Source organism: Bos indicus x Bos taurus, chromosome 6 (genome assembly GCF_003369695.1).
Source record: "Bos indicus x Bos taurus breed Angus x Brahman F1 hybrid chromosome 6, Bos_hybrid_MaternalHap_v2.0, whole genome shotgun sequence".
In the NCBI taxonomy this organism is placed as follows: Eukaryota; Metazoa; Chordata; class Mammalia; order Artiodactyla; family Bovidae; genus Bos; species Bos indicus x Bos taurus.
Genome location: NC_040081.1, coordinates 115,395,832 through 115,413,922, shown reverse-complemented (window position 1 = coordinate 115,413,922; position 18,091 = coordinate 115,395,832). Strand labels below are relative to the sequence as shown.

Sequence of the window (18,091 nt, the reverse complement as noted above, 5' to 3'; positions counted from 1 at the left end):
CTTGTGGGTCTTCATAGAACCATTCAACTTCAGCTTCTTCTGCATTCGTGGCTGGGGCACAGACCCGGATTAGTGTGCTACTGAAAGGTTTGCCTTGGAAACAAACCAAGATCAATCTGTTGTTTTTGAGACTGCACCCAAGTACTGCATTTCGGGCTCTCTTGTTGACTGTGAGGGCCACTCCGTTTCTTCTATGGGATTCTCGCCCACAGTAGCAGATGTGATGGTCACCTGAGTTGATCTCACCCACTGTCTTCCATTTTAGTGTCCTAATTCTTAAAATGTCAATTTCACTCTTGCCAACTCTTGTTTGACCAAGGTAAATCAATTTACCTTGATTCATGGACCTAATATCCCTGGTTCCTCTGCAGTCTTTTTCTTTACAGCACTGGACTTTAGTTTCACCATCAGACAACATCCACAACTGGGCGTTGTTTCCACTTTGGCTCAGCCTTTTCGTTCCTCTGGAGCTATTTCCTGCTCTTCTCCGGTAATACACTAGGCACCTACCAACCTGGAGTCCCTCTTTCAGTGTTGTATCGTTTCGCTTTTTCATACTGTTCATGGCGTTTTCCAGGCAAGAATGCTGAAGTGGTTTGCCATTTCCTTCTCCAATGGACCACGTTTTGTCAGAACTCTCCACCACGACCCATCCGTCTTGCGCGGCTCTACACGGCACCGCTCACAGTTTCACTGAGTTAGACAAGGCTGTGGTCCATGTGGTCAGTTTGGTTAGCTTTCTGTGATTGTGGTTTTCATTCTGTCTGCCCCTCTGATGGAGAAGGATGACAGGCTGGTGCAAGCTTCCTGATGGGAGGGACTGGCTGTAGGGAAAACTGGGTCTTGCTCTGGTGGGCGGGGCCATGCTCAGCGAATCTCTGATCCAATTCTCTGCTGATGAGCGGGGCTGTGCTTCTTCCCTGTAGTTTGGCCTGAGGCGGTCCAGTCCTAGAGTCGCCATCTCTACTGCAGGCTGTAGGCTCTACGATAGGGGTACTGGTGACCTCTGCCCAGAGGACTGAGGCCAGTAGGCCGCACCCCCCAGGACTGCCGCTGCCAGTGCCCCTGAGCACACAGCTGGCCACTGCCGACTCACGCCTCTGCCAGAGACTCTCACGCACTCCTAGGCAAGTCTGGCTCAGGCTCCTGTGGGGTCACGGCCCCTTTCTCCTGGGTCCTGGTGCACACAAGGTTTTGTCTGTTTCCCCAGTCCTTTGGAAGTTCTGTAATCACATCCCGCTGACTTCAAGATCAGATTCCCTGGGATGCCAGCCCCTTTGCCAGATCGCCAGGTTGGGAAGTCTGTTGTGGCCCCTAGAACTTTTGCAACAGTGTGAGAACCTCTTTGGTGTAATTGTTCTCCAGTTTGTGGATCACCCACCAGGCGGCTCTATGGTGGGTGTACAGTCAAAGCTATGGTTTCTCCAGTATCATGTACGAATGTGAGAGTTGGACCATAAAGAAGGCTGAGCGCCGAAGAATGATGTTTTTGAACTGTGGTGCTGGAGAAGACTCTTGAGAGTCCTTTGGACAGCAAAGAGATCAAACCAGTTAATCCTAAAGGAAATCAACCCTGAATATTCAAAGGACTGATGCTGAAGCTCCAATACTTTGGCCAACTGATGCGAAGAGCCAACTGACTGGAAAAAGACCCTGATTCTGGGAAGGACTGAGGGCAGGAGGAGAAGGGGACAACAGAGGATGAGATGATTGGATGGCATCATCGAATCAATGAACATGAGTTTGAGCAAACTCCAGGAGATGGTAAAGGACAGGGAAGCTTGGTGTGCTACAGTCGATGGGGTCACAAAGAGTTGGACATGACTTAGTGAGGGAACAACAACAATAAACCTAGAAAGGTCTCCAATCAGCAATATAACTTTACAAGTTAAGGAACTAGAAAAGAAAGAACAAACTAAATCCAAAGCTAGCAAAAGGAATGAAAAATAAAGATTAGGGCAGAGATAAATGAAATAGAGAACAGAAAAACTATAAGAGAAATCAATGAAACCAAAAGTTAGCTCTTCAGAAAGATCAGCAAAATGGATAAACTTTAGCTAGACAGATTACAAAAAGAAAGAAGACACTAATTACTAAAATCAGCAATGTACGTAGAGATGTTACTACCAATTCTATGAAAATAAAAATGATTACAAATGAGTACTATGAACAATTATAAACCAGCAGATGAGATAACCTAGATGAAACAAATTCTTAAAAACACAATTTCTACCAAGACCAAATCACAGAAACAAAAACTCAATAGACATCTAACTACCAATAGTAAGGAGAGTGAATCAGTAATCAGAGATCTGCCCACAGGCTTCCCTGGTGGCTCAGTGGTCAATCCACCTGTCAGTGCAGGAGACACAGGTTCGATCCCTGATCAGGGAAGATCCCAGATGCTGCACAGCAACTAAGCCTGTGCACCACAAGTATTAGCCTATGCTCCAGAGCCCGGGGATACCGACTGCTGAAGCCCACGTGCCTGAAGTCCGTGCTCCTCAAGAGAAGCCACTGTGCTGAGAAGCCTGCGCACCGCGACAGAGCAGCCCCTGCTCCCCCGACTAGAGAAAGGCCTGCACGGCAACGAAGACCCAGCCAGCCAAAAATACATTATTTTAAAAAAATATCTCCCTACAAAAAAAGAAAAAAGGCTTGACACTGAAGATTTTATCAGTGAATTCTATCCAGTATTTAAGAAATATTAATAATACCAATTCCTCCCAAACTCTTCCAAAAAACCGAAGAGGAGGCAACATTTCCTAACTTATTCTGTGAGGTCAGCAGCCAGACAGAGGCAAGAAAGCAACAGACTGATGTCCCTTATGAACACCGATGCAAACATCCTCATGAAGTATGTGCACGCATGCTCACTCAGTCGTGTCTCATTCTTTGTGACCCCATGGACTGCAGCCCACCAGGCTCTTCCGTCCATGGGCTTCCCCGGGCAAGAACACTGGAGTGGGCTGCCATGCCCTCCTCCAAGCCCACACACTGTATCTGAAGACAATCAGGTAACTTGATTAATATCTGATAAACAACAACATATGAGACAAGGTCTTCCGAGGAACATAAGGCACGACTGTGTGTCTTTGTCTGTTTTCCATCTCTGACAGCATCAATCCCTTGCAATGAAATGAGAGTGCTATTATTAATCTTTTCTAATCACAACATTTTTCACCACATTTGCTACATGTAGATTTAGGTAATAACAGTACTGTGCTGTGGTTACCTTCACAAACATATTTCATCCAAAAAAAGGAAAGGAGGGAGGAAGGAATTGATCAATGTAACCTACTACATTACCAGAAGGAAGGGGAAGAAAACATATGATCATATCAAGTGATGCAGAAAAGCATTCGACAAAATTCAACACTTTCATAATAAAAACACGCAACAAACAGCAACAAAAGGAAACTACCTCCACGTAAAACCATAGAAAAACCCACAGCGAACACCACCTTGCTGTTGTTCAGTGGCAACGTCATGTCCACCTCTTTGCAACCATCTCCCAGAGTCTGATCGACGGATGTCTGTTGAGTCCATGACGCCACCCAACCGTCTCATCCTCTGTCACTCCCTTCTCTCCTGCCCTCAATCTTTCCCAGCATCAGGGTCTTTTCAAATGAGTCAGTTCTTTGCATCAGGTGGCCAAAGTGTTGGAGCTTCAGCTTCAGCATCAGTCCTTCCAGTGAATATTCAGACTGATCTCCTTTAGGATGGACGGGTTGGATCTCCTTGCTGTCCAAGAGGCTCTCAATGGTTTTCTCCAGCATCACAGTTCAAAAGCATCAATTGTTTGGCACTCAGCCTTCTTCATGGTCCAACTCTCACATCCATACCTGACTACTTGAAAAATCATAGCTGTGACTATCCAGACCATTGTTGGCAAAGTGATGTCTCTGCTTTTTAATATGCTGTCTAGGTTTGTCATAGCTTTTCTTCCAAGGAGCAAGTGCCTTTTAATTGCATGGCTGCAGTCATCATCTGCAGTGATTTTGGAGCCCAAAAAAGTAAAGTCTGTCACTGTTTCCATTGTTTCCTCATTTGTTTGCCATGAAGTGATGGGACCGGATGCCATAATCTTTGCTTTTTGAATGTTGAGTTTTAAGACAGCTTCTACACTCTCCTCTTTCACTTTCATCAAGAGGCTCTTTAGTTCCTCTTGGCTTTCTGCCATAAGGGTGGTATCATCTGCATATCTGAGGTTATTGATATTTCTCCCCAAAATCTTAATTCCAGTTTGTGCTTCATCCAGCCCAGCGTTTCACATGATTTCTCAGATTTCTCAGGAGGCAGGGAAGGTGGTCTGGTATTCCCATCTCTTTAAGAATTTTCCAGTTTATTGTGATCCACACAAAGCCTTTGGCATAGTCAATAAAGCAGATGTTTTTCTGGAATTTTCTTGCTTTTTCTATGATCCAAAGGATGTTGGCAATTTGATCTCTGGTTCCTCTGCCTTTTCTGGCTTCCCTGATAGCTCAGTTGATAAAGAATCCTCCTGCAATGCAGGAGACCCCAGTTCAATTTCTGGGTCGGGAAGAGCCACTGGAGAAGGGATAGGCTACCCACTTCAGTATTCTTGGGCTTCCCTGTGGCCCAGCTGGCAAAGAATCCAGCAGCAATGCCGGAGACCTGCGTTCGATCCCTAGGTTGGGGAGATCCCCTGCACAAGGGAAAGGCTACCCACTCCAGTATTCTGGCCTGGAGAATTCCATGGACTGTATAGTCCATGGGGTTGCAAAGAGTTGGACACAACTGAGTGACTTTCACTTTCACTGTCTTTTCTAAATCCAGCTTGAACATCTAGAAATTCATGGTTCGTGTACTGTTGAAGCCTGGCATGGAAAATTTTGAGCATTACTTTGCTAGTGTGTGAGATGAGTGCAACTGTGCAGTAGTTTGAACATCCTTTGGCTTTGCCTTTCTTTGAGACTGGACTGAAAACTGACCTTTTCCAGTCCTGTGGTCACTGCTGAGTTTTCCAAATTTGCTGGCATATTGAGTGCAGCACTTTCACAGCATCATCTTTTAGGACTTGAAATAGGTCAACTGGAATTCCATCAGGTCCACTAGCTTTGTTCGCAGTGATACTTCCTAAGGCCCACTTGACTTCGTACTCCAGAATGTCTGGCTCTAGGTGAGTAATCACACCGTTGTGGTTATCTGGGTCATGAAGATATTTTTTGTACAGTTCTTCTGTGTATTCTTGCTACCTCTTCTTAATATCTTCTGCTTCTGTTAGGCCCATACCGTTTCTGTCCTTTATTGTGCCCATCTTTGCATGAAATGTTCCCTTGGTATCTCTAACTTTCTTGAAGAGATCTCTAGTCTTTCCCATTCTATTGTTTTTCTCTATTTCCTTGCACTGATCACTGAGGAAGGCTTTCTTATCTCTTTCTGCTATTCTTTGGAGCTTTGGAAACTGCGAGCTGTGCAGCCCAGACAAAAACTGAAAAATCTCAATTTTTTTTTTTTGCAGAAATAGGAAAACTGATCCTAAAATTCATATGCAATCTGAAAGGACCCCAAATAGCCAAAGCAATATTTAAAAAAAAAAAGAGAGAGAACACTTCCTGATTTCAAAACTTACTACAAAGCTACAGTAATCAAAACAGTGAGCACTGACATAAAGACAAACATACAGACCAAAGAAAACTACACAGAGCCCAGAACAGACCCTGCCTGACAGACGGGTTGAGAAGGGCGCTAAGACCTTTCGATGGGAAAGACAGGCTTTTCAAAAAATGGTGCTAGGAAAACCGGATATCCGCTTGCCAAAGAATGAAGTTGGACCTTTATCTAAAACTTCCGTGGTGATCCAGTGGTTAAGAACCCACCTGCCAATGTAGAGGGCACAGGTTCGATCCCTGGCCTGGGAAGAACTCACATAATGCGGAGCAACTAAGCCCACGTGGCACAAGTACCGACGCCTACGCGCCCTGGAGTCCGTGTTCCACAGGAGACGCCTCTGCGACGAGGAGTCCACCCGCCACCAGAGCAGCGCGCAGCAGCGAAGAACTGCCGCAGCCGGAAATAAACAATGTTTTCAAATACGTGGAAAAGACCTTAAAATGGACCAAAGACTTAAACGTAACACCTTAAGCTATAAAACTCTTAGAAGAAACATAGGGCAAACACTTGGTAACACTGCATTTGACAATGATGTCTTGGTTATGGCATCCAAGGCACAGGTAGCAAAAGAAAACAGACAAATTGGCAATTTTTAAAATGAAAGTTTAGAAATTTTGCACACGAAACAACAATATCCGTGGAGCAAAAAGACAACCTACAGAATGGGATGTTCAGTTCAGTTCAGTTCAGTCGCTTAGTCGTGTCCGACTCTTTGCGACCCCATGAGTCGCAGCACACCATGCCTCCCTGTCCTTCACCAACTCCCAGAGTCCACCCAAACCCATGTCCATCGAGTCGCTGATGCCATCCAGCCATCTCATCCTCTGTCGTCCCCTTCTCCTCCTGCCCTCAATCTTTCCCAGTATTGGGGTCTTTTCTAATGAGTCAGCTCTTCGAATCAGGTGTCCAAAGTACTGGAGTTTCAGCTTCAGCATCAGTCCTTCCAATAAACACCCAGGACTGATCTCCTTTAGGATGGACTGGTTGGATCTCCTTGCAGTCCAAGGGACTCTCAAGAGTCTTCTCCAACACCACAGTTCAAAAGCATCAATTCTTCGGCACTCAGCTTTCTTCACAGTCCAACTCTCACATCCATACATGACCACTGGAAAAGCCATAGCCTTGACTAGACGGACATTTGTTGGCAAATTAATGTCTCTGCTTTTTAATATGCTGTCTAGGTTGCTCATAATTTTCCTTCCAAGGAGTAAGCGTCTTTTAATTTTATGGCTGCAGTCACCATCTGCGGTGATTTTGGAGCCCAGAAAAATAAAGTCAGCCAGTTTCTACTGTTTCCCCACAGAATGAGATGAAATATTTGCAAATTATATATCTGTTAAGGGATTAGCATCTAGCATATATAGAGTACTCCTGAAATTCAACAAAATAACCCAGTTCAAAAACAGACAAGGACTTCCCTGGTGGCCCAGTGGTTAAGAATCCACCTTGCAATGCAGGGGACTCAGGTACAATCCCCGGTTGGGGAACTAAGACCCCACCGCAGAGCAACTAAGCCTACGAGCCACACCTAGAGAGCCTGGGTGCCGCCGCTGCTGAGCCTGCATGCGCTGCAGCCTGCGCGCTGCAACGAAAGCCCATGCGTCACAACCAAAGAGCCTGCACGCTGCAACTAAGGCCTGATGCAACCAACTAAGTAAGTACCTTTAATGGGCAAAAGGCTTGACGTTTCTTCAAAGAAAATATAAAAATGGCCAATAAGCACACGAAATGATGCTCAACATCACTTACCATTAAAAGGAATTGCAAATCAAAACTACAATGCTGCTGCTTCAGTCGTGTCCGAGTCTGTGCGACCCCATAGACGGCAGCCCACCAGGCTCCCCCGTCCCTGAGATTCTCCAGGCAAGAACACTGGAGTGGGTTGCCATTTCCTTCTCCAATGTAGGAAAGTGAAAAGTGAAAGTGAAGGAGAAGGCGATGGCGCCCCACTCCAGTGCTCTTGCCTGGAGAATCCCATGGACGGAGGAGCCTGGTAGGCTGCAGTCCATGGGGTCGCAAAGAGTCGGACATGACTGAGAGACTTCACTTTCACAACTACAATAATTTTGTACTAAATTGTTCTTGTTGTTTAGTTGCTAAGTCACATCCAACTCTTTGTGAACCCATAGACTGCAGCCCGCCAGGCTCCTCCGTCCATGGGATGTCCCAGGCAAGAATACCGGAGTGGGTTGCCGTTTCCTTCTCCAGGGGATCTGCCTGACCCAGAGATCAAATCCATATCTCCTGCATTGGCAGGTGGATTCTTTATCACTGAGCCACCAGCAAAGCCCTTGTACTAAATTACCACACACCTATTAGGCTGCCTACTAACAAAAATACAGAAAATAGCAATGTTGGTTAGGATGTGGAGAAACTGGAACCCTTCTGCCCTATTTATGGGAATGTAAAATGGTACAGCCACTGTGGAAAACCAGTATGGAAGTCCCTCAAGAAATTAAAAATAGAAATATCACACGATCCAGCAATGTAGCAATTCCACTTCTGGATAAAGACCCAGAAGAACTGAAAGAAGGATCTGAAAGAGATATTTACACACTTATGTTCATGACAGCAGTGATGTTTGTAAAAGCTAAAACACGGAAGAAACCCTAGTGTCCATCAACGGAGGAATAGACAAAAGCAAAATGTGGAGCATTATTCAGCGTTAAAAAGGAAGGAAATTCTGACAGATGTTACAACATGGATGAACCTTGAGGACATCATGTTAAGTGAAATAAACTAGTCACGAAAAGATAAATAGAGTACTATTCCATTTATCAGATTGATTATATTCTTTGCAGCCAAAGATGGAGAAGCTCTATACAGTCAGCAAAAACAAGACCAGGAGCTGACTGTGGCTCAGACCATGAACTCCTTATTGCCAAATTCAGACTTAAATTGAAGAAAGTAGGGAAAACCACTAGACCATTCAGGTATGACCTAAATCAAATCCCTTATGATTATACAGTGGAAGTGAGAAATAGATTTAAGGGCCTAGGTCTGATAGATAGAGTGCCTGATGAGCTATGGAATGAGGTTTGTGACACTGTACAGGAGACAGGGATCAAGACCATGCCCATGGAAAGGAAATGCAAAAAAGCAAAATGGCTGTCTGGGGAGGCCTTACAAATAGCTGTGAAAAGAAGAGAAGCGAAAAGCAAAGGAGAAAAGGAAAGATATAAACATCTGAATGCAGAGTTCCAAAGAATAGCAAGAAGAGATAAGCAAGCCTTCTTCAGCGATCAGTGCAAAGAAATAGAGGAAAACAACAGAATGGGAAAGACTAGAGATCTCTTCAAGAAAACCAGAGATACCAAAGGAACATTTCATGGAAAGATGGGCTCAATAAAGGACAGAAATGGTATGGACCTAACAGAAGCAGAAGATATTAAGAAGAGATGGCAAGAATACACAGAAGAACTGTACAAAAAAGATCTTCACGATCCAGATAATCATGATGGTGTGATCACTGACCTAGAGCCAGACATCCTGGAATGTGAAGTCAAGTGGGCCTTAGAAAGCATCACTATGAACAAAGCTAATGGAGGTGATAGAATTCCAGTTGAGCTACTTCAAATCCTGAAAGATAATGCTGTGGAAGTGCTGCACTCAATATGCCAGCAAATTTGGAAAACTCAGCAGTGGCCACAGGACTGGAAAAGGTCAGTTTTCATTCCAATCCCAAAGAAAGGCAATGCCAAAGAATGCTCAAACTACCGCACAACTGCACTCATCTCACACGCTAGTAAAGTAATGCTCAAAATTCTCCAAGCCAGGCTTTAGTAATATGTGAACCGTGAACTTCCTGATGTTCAAGCTGGTTTTAGAAAAGGCAGAAGAACCAGAGATCAAATTGCCAACATCCGCTGGATCATGGAAAAAGCAAGAGAGTTCCAGAAAAGCATCTATTTCTGCTTTATTGACTATGCCGAAGCCTTTGACTGTGTGGATCACAATAAACTGTGGAAAATTCTGAAAGAGATGGGAATACCAGACCACCTGATCTGCCTCTTGAGAAATTTGTATGCAGGTCAGGAAGCAACAGTTAGAACTGGACATGGAACAACAGACTGGTTCCAAATAGGAAAAGGAGTATGTCAAGGCTGTATATTGTCACCCTGTTTATTTAACTTATATGCAGAGTACATCATGAGAAACACTGGGCTGGAAGAAGCACAAGCTGGAATCAAGATTGCCGGGAGAAATATCAATCACCTCAGATATGCAGATGACACCACCCTTATGGCAGAAAGTGAAGAGGAACTAAAAAGCCTCTTGATGAAGGTGAAAGTAGATAGTGAAAAAGTTGGCTTAAAGCTCAACATTCAGAAAACAAAGATCATGGCATCCGGTCCCATCACTTCATGGGAAATAGATGGGGAAACAGTGGAAACAGTGTCAGACTTTCTTTTTCTGGGCTCCAAAATCACTGCAGATGGTGACTGTAGCCATGAAATTAAAAGACACTTACTCCTTGGAAGGAAAGTTATGACCAACCTAGATAGTACATTCAAAAGCAGAGACATTACTTTGCCAACAAAGGTTCGTCTAGTCAAGGCTATGGTTTTTCCTGTGGTCATGTATGGATGTGAGAGTTGGACTGTGAAGAAGGCTGAGTGCCGAAGAATTGATGCTTTTGAACTGTGGTGTTGGAGAAGACTCTTGAGAGTCCCTTGGACTGCAAGGAGATCCAACCAGTCCATCCTAAAGGAGATCAGCCCTGGGATTTCTTTGGAAGGAATGATGCTAAAGCTGAAACACCAGTACTTTGGCCACCTCATGTGAAGAGTTGACTCACTGGAAAAGACTCTGATGCTGGAAGGGATTGGGAGCAGGCGGAGAAGGGGATGACAGAGGATGAGATGGCTGGATGGCATCACTGACTCGATGGATGTGAGTCTGAGTGAACTCTGGGAGTTTATGGTGGACAGGGAGGCCTGGCGTGCTGCGATTCATGGGGTCACAAAGAGTCGGACACGACTGAGCAACTGATCTGATCTGATCTGATCTGATTCCATTTATAGGAGGTATCCAGAGCAGTCAACATCATAGAGACAAAGTAAAAGGGTGGCTGCCAGTGGGGTGGGGGGACAAAATCGGGAGATGGGAAATCATTGTTTGATGGATACAGAGTTTGTTGCACAAGATTAAAAGAGGTATGGAGACAGATGGTAAAAAAATAAACACACACACACACACACCCAGTACACACACACAAAACCTAATATAACCTGTTTGAAAGTGTGCGTGCTCTTCCACTCATCAACAGCACAGCAGAAGGAAAGGCGCAACCGGATCTATTAGGAGCAAGCAGGGCCCATGAGGCTAGCGACAGGGCTGAGTAACTACAGGCCGCACAGTGAGTCAGCGCCATTATTCCAGAAAGTCTTAACTGGAAGAGCTATGCAAAGTCCTCCGTCCAGAGCTCATGTGACAAATAAGCTATGGTCCGAGCCCCACTGTGGCAGCAAAAAAGATCAGAATTCTCAAGACTGATCTGGCCCCACCACGCACGAACTGCAGCCTGGCCACAGATGCTCTGATCACCTGGCCGTCCTTCCACACCTGTGAGCCTCAGCGTCTTCCCCGGGAGCCCGCGGTCCTCCCAGACCTGGCTCACACGGTCCAGCCCCGCTCCGAAGCACCTGGCTGACGTGGCCACTGATGAGACGAGTGAGTCAACCAATTCCTCTGGTTGCTTTCACTCTGCGGCCACTTCAGTGACCCCAGGGCCTCTGCGAGGTGTACACCTCTGCATCCTTACACGGGCTCTGACCAACCCCAGAGATATGTAGGGGTAAGCAACAAACATATAACTCCGTAAGACACCAGATCATTTAATTTCTCTTTAAATAATTTAAAATCCTAAAACAAAAAGCACATGTCGGAGGTCAAAGGACCAGTAGTCCCAGAACTACAGACCTGATTCTACCTGAGCTTCGGTTAGAGGCTGGGGGCCACGGGACGTTGGGGAGACATGGCAACTGAGCACCAGTGGCCACCAGCATCCTGCTCGGGAGCGATGTGCTCCGGTCCCCGCTCTGCACCCACCTATCACTCCTGGTGTCCACAACATAAGGTCAGCGGTGCAGACCACGAAACTTCCTGCTACCCTGGTATGTTACAACCCACCTTCCCCAAGAAAAGGGAGAGAGCTGGACTGAGGAAGACATCTATCTCCCAAAGGCATTTAAAACGATGCAGACAAGAAAATATTGACGTCATGATGTTAGGGAATTAAAATGGAAGTAGGCTTCTCCAGGCTTCAGGTGCAGAACAGCAAGCCCCTGACCTGCTCCTGACTTGCCTGGTCACCGCCTGGGTTACGTGCCTACCCACTAGCACACCGGTTGTTACCAGCAAGCCAAGTGGCACTTCAGATAAGACAGGGAGAGGGTCTTGGAAGTTCTTGAGACCCTGGAGGTCTGGCTAGGCCCCGAGGTTCAAGAAGCCTTATGATTCACAAAGTCAAACGAACAGCAGTGTGCGAAGGACTGAGCGTGCACTGTGTGTGTGCGAAGGACTGAGCGTGCATTGTGTGTGTGGCGATTGGTGTCTTTTGTTAATGAATCCTGAAAACCTGAAACAGAAGGAAAACTTTCAGTAAAACACATGATATTAAGTAAAACTGTAGAAGACAGCATGAATTCAACGGTGCCAAATGTATACAAACCCTATAGTTAAAGGAAAAACAGGGAAGAGGCATGCCAAGAGATTAACACTGGTTATCTCCCTGCAGTGCCATTACGGTGGCTATCTTATTCTTTAGTCTTTCCTCGGTTGCTCAGATATTCAAAATTACTTTTATAAAACAAAACAAAACACGTCTGTCTTTCGCTCTGGGCTGCAGGGCCAAGCCTGGTAGTAAAAGTTCTCTTTTGCAGGCCTAGATTCTTTACTGGGAAAACTGGATAATAGTGATGCGCCAAATGGGATAATAGATCAGAGTTCACCAAAAGCTCTGGGGCAGTGCCAAACAGCTATTGTAGGAAAACACTGTTACTCTTGCTCCTGATTTGAGTATTTAATAATATTTCATGCGGACAGACAGCATAAGATGTCTTATGATGTCAAAGACAAGGATAAGAAAGTGGGAAAGTAAGGATTTAAGTCTGTTTTCAGGCACTCTGGCAGCTTCCCACTCTGTCATCACTCCCTGCAGAGCAGAGGTGTTACTACTGAAAGATACATTCACAACGAGGGCTAACAGAGATCACGGACATTAGGGTTCACATGGCCCTGAACCTAACACAACCCACACACACGAGGAGCCTAGAGGCATGCACTACACACACCCAGCCCAGTGCCTGTGCACGGAGCGCAGGACTCAGCATGAACACACACACACTCCAGACACAAGCAACACCCACACTCAACCCTAAGACCCAACACAGGCACACATCCCTCAGAACCCAACACAGATATACACCCCTCAGACCCAACGTGGGAGGAGACCCCTCTGAATTCAGCTGGTACACAATCATCAGATTCAATACCGGCACACGACAACCCTCAAAACCATCACAGACAAGACAACCTACAGAACCCAACACACATACACGCCTCCAGAGCCCAGACGAGCGCCCACACCCCTCGGACCCAGCACACACACAGACACACACAGCACTCAGAACCCCAAACACACACAGACACACACAGCACTCAGAGCACATGCACTTCAGAAACCAGCAGAGACACACACCCTCCTCAGACTCACGTGGGAACACTCCACTCAGAACCCAACAAATGCAGATGCCCTTCAGAGCCCACACACACAGCCCTCACACCCAACACAGACAGGCATGCTGCTGAGAATGACTCAGACACCACCCAGACACGACACAGACACACACATCCCTGAGAACCAACGCAGACTCCACTCCTCAGAACCAAAATGGTACACTTTCCTGAACTGAACATGGAGACAAAAACTTGAGATCCAGTATGTGCAACACACCCTCAGACACAACACAAACACACACTCATCAACCCAAAACAGAAACACACTCCTCAGATCCAACATGGGAGCCCACACATGCCTCAGAACCAACACGGACAAATACTCTTTACTCCAAAAATGGGCACACGCTGCTTAGAACACAACTAGGAAACACAGCCCTCAATGCCAACAAGGACACATAACCCTCAGACCCACCGTGAACACACCCATCACAAACAACACAGACACACAACCCTTCGGAACCAATGCAGACACAACCATCAAAACCCAACATAGGAACAGACCCTTCAGAACAGACTCACAACCTGCAGACCCTAGTCACACACACACACCGCTGAGACACCCGCATGTACAAACACACCTGAAAACCAACACAAAGTGGGAAGGAGAGTGGGATGGATTCCGAGTAGCATATACATCACCGTGTGTAAAACAGCCACCACTGTTTCACAACAGGAAGCTGCTGTACAACACAGCTCAAATTCAGTGCTCCGTAACGACCTGGAGAGCGGGGATGGGTGGGTAGGAGGAAGGGGACATGTGTATCCCCACGGCTGACTCATGTTGACTTACGGCAGAAGCCAACCCAACAGTGTAAAGCAATTATCCTCCAATTAAAAATAAACTGTAAATAAGTTTATTAAAAACAACACAACCACATACTCCTTAGAATTAATATGGGCGCACAGAACCCTCAGACACAACCAGGGAACATTACCCTTCAGAACCCATCACGGGAGCAGACACAGCCCAGACTCTACACAGGCGCACACACGGCTCAGACCCAGCAGGGGAAAACACACACAGCACCCCAAACCAACACACACACACGCCACTCAGAGCTGCTGCAGACACAAAGCCTTTAGCATCCACAGAGGCACAAACACCTCTGAGAACTGAGCCCAGGTAGACAGCCCTCAGATCCCACGTGGGAGCAGATGACTCACATCCAAGAACCAGCAGGGACACACCACCGTTACATCCAACAGGCGCACAACCTCTCAGAACAGAAATGGACACACACACCCTCCAGAGCCCAACACAGAAACACACACTCCTCAAAACCAACACAGACACACACACCCTTCAGGACCAAGATGGGCAGATCCGCCCTTTAGGCCCAACAGAGCCACACAGGCACACACACCCCTCAGAAGCCAACCGGGGGCAGACGGCTCAGCACAGCCAAACGTACACACCCTCACAACCACACAACCCCTAACTAACACAGGAGCGCAGATCCCTGAGAACCCAGGAGATGCGCGAGCACACCGCAACTCAACACGGGCACACACTCCTCAGAACCCTCAGGACACACAACCATCAGCCTCAACAAGCCACACGCATCCCCCAGAAGCCAACACACTCACCTGAGAAATAACAGACACACACAGCGTGGTCGCAGCACCCCTCAGACCCGACGTGGGAACAAACACACCCTTCGTAACCAATATGGACACACACCCCTCAGGCCCCACAGGGTAACGCCACACACACACACTAACATGCACACACCCCTCAGAACCAACTCGACACACATCCCATATAATCAGAAAGGACAAACACCCCTCACAACAGACAGGGACACACAGCCCTCAGACTGAGCCCTGGCACACACACCTCTCAGAACGTGAGGGAGCGACACACTCCTTCAAACGCAACAGGGTCAGACCCCTCAGAACCCAACACACGCACACACATCCCCTCGGAATTCAAACCGGCAGACACAGCCCTCAGACCCAACGCGGGTGCGGAGCCCGAGAACACAGCGCGCACACGCACGGCGGAACCCGGCTCGACGCACAGCCCTGACCCCTCTCGCGGCGCGCACCGCCCAGAACCCACAGACACAACGGCTCAGCCGCGGCAGACCACGCACGCCTCACGCCCGGCGGGCGCACGCAGCCTCCGGGGACACGCGCCCCCAGGGAGCCCCCGGGAAGCCTGGCCCCGCCGCCCCGCACCTGGCGCAGCGCGGCCTCCGCGGCGCCGCCGTCCCGCTGCCGCAGCTGCTCCCGGAAGCGCGCCACCTGCTCCAGCAGCGCGTCCACGAGCGACGGCGCCGTGTCCCCCTCGAGCGCGGCGAGCCGGGCGCGGAGGCGCGCGATGAGGGCGTCCCGGGCCGCCAGCTGGTCTTGCAGGCGCCTCAGCCGCTGCCCCGCCTCGTGGTACAGGCCGCAAAGCGCGGCAGCCGCGCGCGGGGCGCCCTCCCGCCCCCCGGACTCCGCATCCCCGGACGACATGGCTGCGGGCCTGGCCGGGAGGCGCGGACCGCCGGCAACTTCCGCGCCGGGTCTGGGCCGGGGGAGCAGGGGGGGCGGCCCAGCTTCCCGGAACTTTTCCCGGCGCGCCCCGCCCTCCGCGGAGATCCCGAGCCCGCCCGGCGCCCAGAGGCAGGCCCCGCCCCCCGCGGAGAGCCTGACCCCGCCCTCGGTGAGCCGCCAGACCCCGCCCCCCGAAGGACAGCTTGGTCCCGCCCATGCCGAGCCGCAAGACCCCGCCCCCACGGAGAGCCTGACCCCGCCTCCCGCCGAGCGGCCAGGCCCCGCCCCACGCGGACAGTTTGGTCCCGCCCTTGCCGAGCCGCAAGACCCCGCCCCCATGGAGAGCCTAACCCGCCTCCCGCCGAAAGGCCAGGCCCCGCCCCACGCGGACAGCGTGGTCCCGCCTTCGCCGAGAGGCAGACCCCCGCCCCTACGGAGAGCCTGGCCCCGCCTTCCTCCGAGCCGTCAGGCCCCGCCCCCACGGACAAGGTGCTCCCGCCTCCCGCCGAGCCGCCAGGCCCTGCCCCGCAGACAGCTTGGTCCCGCCCCGAGGAGATCTGGGGCCCGCCTGCGGGGTCCGCACCCGCCCGGGTCCTGCGGCCGCTCCACCCGCGGGTTCTTGGCCTGTTTCAGCAGCCTCATCGCCTCGTGTCGCGGGAGCTTTCAGAGAAGTCAGGCCCGGACAAGAAGAGGGGTCAAAGGGCCTCTATTTCGCTACTGATAGAAGGGAAAGAAGTGTCCAGAGACGACCCCGAGTGTTAGCCCCGAGCGTGGACCCGGCTCCCCCCGCCGGCTGCAGGCCGGCTGCCACGGCGTAAAGGGCGACCTTCCAGGAACTGAGCCTGGCGAGGTACCCAGCCCACCAGCGAGATTCCAAAGCCCGCACCCCCGTCTCCGAGGTGTAAGAACTGCTCTTAGGGCAGAAGGCAGGAGGGAGCTGGCCCTTTCCCGCCCTGTTTCTCCATCCCCTCCATCTGCCAGCCTGACTCCCAGGGTTTTCCTATGGCTCCACGGCTGTTTCCTTTTTCAGACTCCGAGCGTCCTCCACAGTGATCCCCAAGCACACCTGTGGTCTTTCGAAGGTTCCCTGGCACACCCTCCTCTGCCCTCGTCCCTGAGTCCCCTGAGAGCAGTGTGGCGTTTTTTCCCCTCTACATAATCCATACTCGAGCTTGGGCTGAGCCCAGGGAAGACACTCACAGGCTGGTATAATCAGAATTATAAGTGTAGCCAGCTCACACCTTCTCCGCTGCAGAGAGGTCAAGGCTGGCTGCCCCCACCCCACAGGTGTGTTGTGGGGACTGGGGGATGGAGTGCAGGGGGCCTGTGCCCACACGCCTGCAGGCTGCATGGTTAGGGCTCAGAGACACATTCTTGTCTGTGGCACACTTAATAGACTATGAAACTGAAAAAAAGTTTTAGTCACTCAGTTGTGTCCAACTCTTTACGACCCATGGACTGTGGCCCACCAGACTCCTCTGTCCATAGGATTCTCCAGGCAAGAATGCTGGAGTGGGTTGCCATTTCCTTCTCCAGGGGATCTTCCCAATGCAGGGATCAAACCCAGATCTCCCACATTGCAGGCAGATGCTTTACTGTAGGAGAAAGCAATGGCACCCCACTCCAGTACTCTTGCCTGGAAAATCCCATGGATGGAGGAGCCTCGTAGGCTGCAGTCCATGGGGTCGCTAAGAGTTGGGCATGACTGAGCGACTTCACTTTCACTTTTGACTTTGATGCATTGGAGAAGGAAATGGCAACCCACTCCAGTGTTCTTGCCTGGAGAATCCCAGGGACAGAGGAGCCTAGTGGGCTGCTGTCTAGGGGGTCGCACAGAGTTGGACACGACTGAAGCGACTTAGCAGCAGCAGCAGCAGCAGCTTTACCATCTGAGCCACTATAGCACAGTGTAAACACAACTTTTATATGTGCTGCGAAACCAAAACATTCATATTATTCATTTTATTATGACATTTGCTTTATTGAGGTGGTTTACGACCAGTTCAGTTCAGTTCAGTTGCTCAGTCATGTCCAACTCTCTGCAACCCCATGAACTGCAGCACTCGAGGCCTCCCTATCCATCACCAACTCCCAGAGTTTACCCAAACTCATGTCCATTGAGTTGGTGATGCCATCCAGCCATCTCATCCTCTGTCGTCCCCTTCTCCTCCTGCCCCCAGTCCCTCCCAGCATCAGGGTCTTTTCCAATGAGTCAACTCTTCACATGAGG

General features: G+C 49.3%; 1 protein-coding gene across 1 annotated transcript in view; it reads right to left on the bottom strand.

The window, feature by feature from the left end:
• Positions 1 to 15,997, bottom strand: part of TNIP2 (TNFAIP3 interacting protein 2) — a 28,016-nt gene extending 12,019 nt beyond the window's left edge. The window contains exon 1 of the mRNA XM_027545368.1: positions 15,562 to 15,997. Within this exon, the coding sequence (XP_027401169.1) occupies positions 15,562 to 15,840 (279 nt within the window). The 5' untranslated portion in view covers positions 15,841 to 15,997. The remainder of the gene's footprint in view (positions 1 to 15,561) is intronic.
• Positions 15,998 to 18,091: the final 2,094 nt, after the last annotated feature.